Here is a 3552-nt window from a genome sequence, read left to right on the forward strand (position 1 = left end):
TTTATTGTACGAAAAGCGCAAAGCTTTGTGAGCCCCCTCTTTTCTTGGCTCCAAATTACTCCGTCTTCAAGTGCTTTTGTCTTTTCTCATTAATGCTTTAGGCGTAGCGGTTCTCAACCTGTGGGTCGCGACCCCTTTGGCCGTCGAACGGCCCTTTCACAGGGGTCGCCTGAGACCATCCTGCATATCAGATATTTACATGACGATTCATCACAGTAGCAACATGACAGTTAGGAAGTAGCAACGAAAATAATTTTATGGTTGGGTCACAACATGAGGAGCTGTATTTAAAGGGCCAGAAGGCTGAGAACCGCTGCTTTAGGGGCATACTGTCAGGATCACTGATCTTGCCTCCAATTACTCAAACTTCTGAGCATGAGAATCACGTGGCGTCTCTCATTAAAAGTCTTTGCTCTCGTCCCAAACCTACTGAATCGGCCTGATCTGGGAACCTGTGCTGTTCAGAGGGCCCCAGTGGATTTTTTTTTTTTTTTTTTTTTTTTACAATCAAGCTAATTATTATGAGAAACAATGAGATCTGGCCTGCTCCTTTAACCCCCCTCCCCCCACATACAAGGACTTGGGGACCTGGCTTAGGGAGCCTCCCCACCACCTCCATCAATACACACAGTCTCAAGTATGAATAAAGACCAATATGTTTGCGATACAGGTGCAGCTTGAAAACAAGTCCCCAGAGGTCACCATATTGCCACTACCCCGTCCACTTGGTTATAAAGAAGCTGTGCGATGATCATAGGACTTAGCTACTCACATCACTAGCTGCCATCAGCCCCACTTCCAAGCTGACCGCGAATTCTGTTCCATTTTCCAATGTGTGCACTAGCTCTGGGTTGCTTTTGGCCAATGAGGCAGCAAACCCCTGCGGAGGTCACCCGGGCCTGTAGCCTAGTGACTCCTGTCAACCTGGCCCCTGGCCACGTGCATGAGTATCATGTGGAACTTATTAGAGATGCAGGTTAGGGAACCTGCGGAGTCGGGTTTCCAGGGCCGGGCGGAGCCATCTCTGGGTTAACGGGCCCTCTGCCCGGCACCTTGTCGCACACGCACCCAGCACACAGCCGGTCGACTTGGAAAATTAAGTCTGTTAGGCACGCAGCCGCCTGCCGTCCTGGCCTTGCCATGCCCTGGTGTTTGGGGGAGGTTGGGGTGAGCATTCCAATTACATTTCCCTGGTTGAGGGAGGAGCTAACTTCTAGATGTCAGGGCCAGCCCAAGGTTAGGGCCACCATTTTACCGCTGGGCGCTCAGAGCGCACCGGGTCACAACTCAGAGTTTATCAAGGGCCCTGTTCCCCGCGCCGGGAGGGCACCCAGCCCCCCGCCTCCCGTCCCTGTCTGGTCCCCCTTCCGCAAGCCAAGCCCTCGGACTGTTCTGCTCCAGGGAGCACGTGGGGGCCTGGGCGGGGCCTTGTGGGCGTGGTCGTATGGCCCCGCCCCCTGGTAAACCGCCATCCTCGCGGCAGCCAATCAGGGCGCAGCGAGGGCGCCTGGCCTCGTCGTTGGCCGCATCACGTGCTGCGCGCTTTGCCCCTCGAAGCCCGTGTCCATCCGCCGGGACGGGGCCCCGCCCACTTGCCCCCGCGCCCGCCCCGCCCCGCCGCCGCCTCGATCGGGAGCGCAGGGCAGCGGCGACGGGGGCCAGCGCGGGGCGGGGGCGGGGGTGGAGGGGCGGCCTGCGGACCCGGCGGGCGGGTCGGTTGGGCGCGAAGCCCGCGGCGCGAGGGGCCGGCGGAGGGATCCACGTGCACAGCCGTTGGCGCAGCGGCTGTTGGTCCGGGGGCGGCGCGGAGCTCAGAGCGGCTGGTCCTTCCCGGGCGGCGGCGGGAGGCCCGGTGAGGCGGCGTCCGCCCGGCCCTGGGCCCCGGGGCGGGGACGGCGGTGGGAGCGGGTCGCGCAGGTGGACGGGCGTCGGGCGGTCGCGGGGGCCACCTGTCGTGGGGGCCCGGCCGGGGGCCACCTGCCCGCGCTGCTCGGGCGGCCGGTGCTGCTGGTGCTGGGCCGCTTGCAGGTGCCGGTGGTGCCGGGGCCGGGCCGCTTGCAGGTGCCGGTGGTGCCGGTGCTGGGCCGCTTGCAGGTGCCGGTGGTGCCGGGGCCGGGCCGCTTGCAGGTGCCGGTGCTGCCGGGGCCGGGCCGCTTGCAGGTGCCGGTGCTGCCGGGGCCGGGCCGCTTGCAGGTGCCGGTGCTGCCGGGGCCGGGCCGCTTGCAGGTGCCGGTGCTGCCGGGGCCGGGCCGCTTGCAGGTGCCGGTGGTGCCGGGGCCGGGCCGCTTGCAGGTGCCGGTGGTGCCGGTGCTGGGCCGCTTGCAGGTGCCGGTGCTGCCGGTGCCGGGCCGCTTGCAGGTGCCGGTGCTGCCGGGGCCGGGCCGCTTGCAGGTGCCGGTGGTGCCGGGGCCGGTCCGCTTGCAGGTGCCGGTGCCGCCGGGGCCGGGCCGCTTGCAGGTGCCGGTGCCGCCGGGGCCGGGCCGCTTGCAGGTGCCGGTGCCGCCGGGGCCGGGCCGCTTGCAGGTGCCGGTGCCGCCGGGGCCGGGCCGCTTGCAGGTGCCGGTGCCGCCGGGGCCGGGCCGCTTGCAGGTGCCGGTGCCGCCGGGGCCGGGCCGCTTGCAGGTGCCGGGGCCGCAGAGCCGAGAGCTGGAGGCCGGGCGAGGGCGGCACCGGAACCTCGCGCCGGGGGCGGGGCGTTGGCCGCAGGGGGCGGGGCTGCGGCGGCCGCAGGGCGGGCCTTTGCTCCCATATTTCGCTGGTTTCAGGCGGAGGGAGAGGATCACGGACCGGCGGCCTCCCGCGCGCCCCCCGCCGGGGATCGGGAGATGGAGCCCGTGTCGCCGGCCGGGCCCTGACCCGGAACTGAACCCTGACCTCCTGGTCGATAGGTCACCGCTCAACCTCGGAGCCACACCTGCCCTCGGGGCTGCGCCTCGGCTCCAGCCCGCGCCCTGGGAGGGGCCGTGCAGCCGGTCACCCGGTTACGGAAACAAGGGCAGGCCGGGCCCGTGTGGCTCAGTGGGTAGAGCGTCGGCCTGCGGGGTCCCGGGTTCGATTCCCGGTCAGGGCACAGGCCCGGGTTGCGGGCTGGGTCCTCAATCTCATCATGGATGTTTCTCTCTCCCGCTTCCTTCCTCTCTGACATCAATAAAGACGTGTATATTTTTTTAAAAAAATAAGGCCGCGGCCGCCAGGCTCGGGCTGTGGGTGCGAAGGCTGGGCCTGGCAGGGACGGGCCCCCGGGGGTGCAGGTGGGAGCCGGTCGTAGAGGAGCAGCCGGTCGGCCGTGGCCTTGAGCGCGGGCCCCCCTTTGCTTCCTTCCCAGAAAGAGACGATGACGGGGCGCGCCCGAGCCCGAGCCCGGGGACGGGCCCGCGGCCAGGAGATCGTGCAGCACGTGGGCGCCGCGGTGAGTGCCCGGCCGTGCCCCCGCCCCCCCGCCCGCCCGGCTGCCCCCCTTCCTGTCCCAGGAGGCCGTGGGGCCCACCGGACGGTCCTCGGGGCGAGATGCGTGGCGACCCGTGGGGAGGAGTGTGCGAGCGCGGACCCGCC

General features: G+C 67.6%; 1 protein-coding gene across 1 annotated transcript in view; it reads left to right on the forward strand.

Moving 5' to 3' along the window:
- Positions 1 to 3334: 3334 nt before the first annotated feature.
- Positions 3335 to 3552, forward strand: part of PIWIL1 (piwi like RNA-mediated gene silencing 1) — a gene marked incomplete at both ends in the record, with an annotated part of 13361 nt that continues 13143 nt past the window's right edge. The window contains one exon of the mRNA XM_081113789.1: positions 3335 to 3409. Within this exon, the coding sequence (XP_080969915.1) occupies positions 3335 to 3409 (75 nt within the window). The remainder of the gene's footprint in view (positions 3410 to 3552) is intronic.

The sequence above is a fragment of the Myotis nattereri genome (genome assembly GCF_964212035.1).
Source record: "Myotis nattereri genome assembly, chromosome: 19".
NCBI lineage: Eukaryota > Metazoa > Chordata > Mammalia > Chiroptera > Vespertilionidae > Myotis > Myotis nattereri.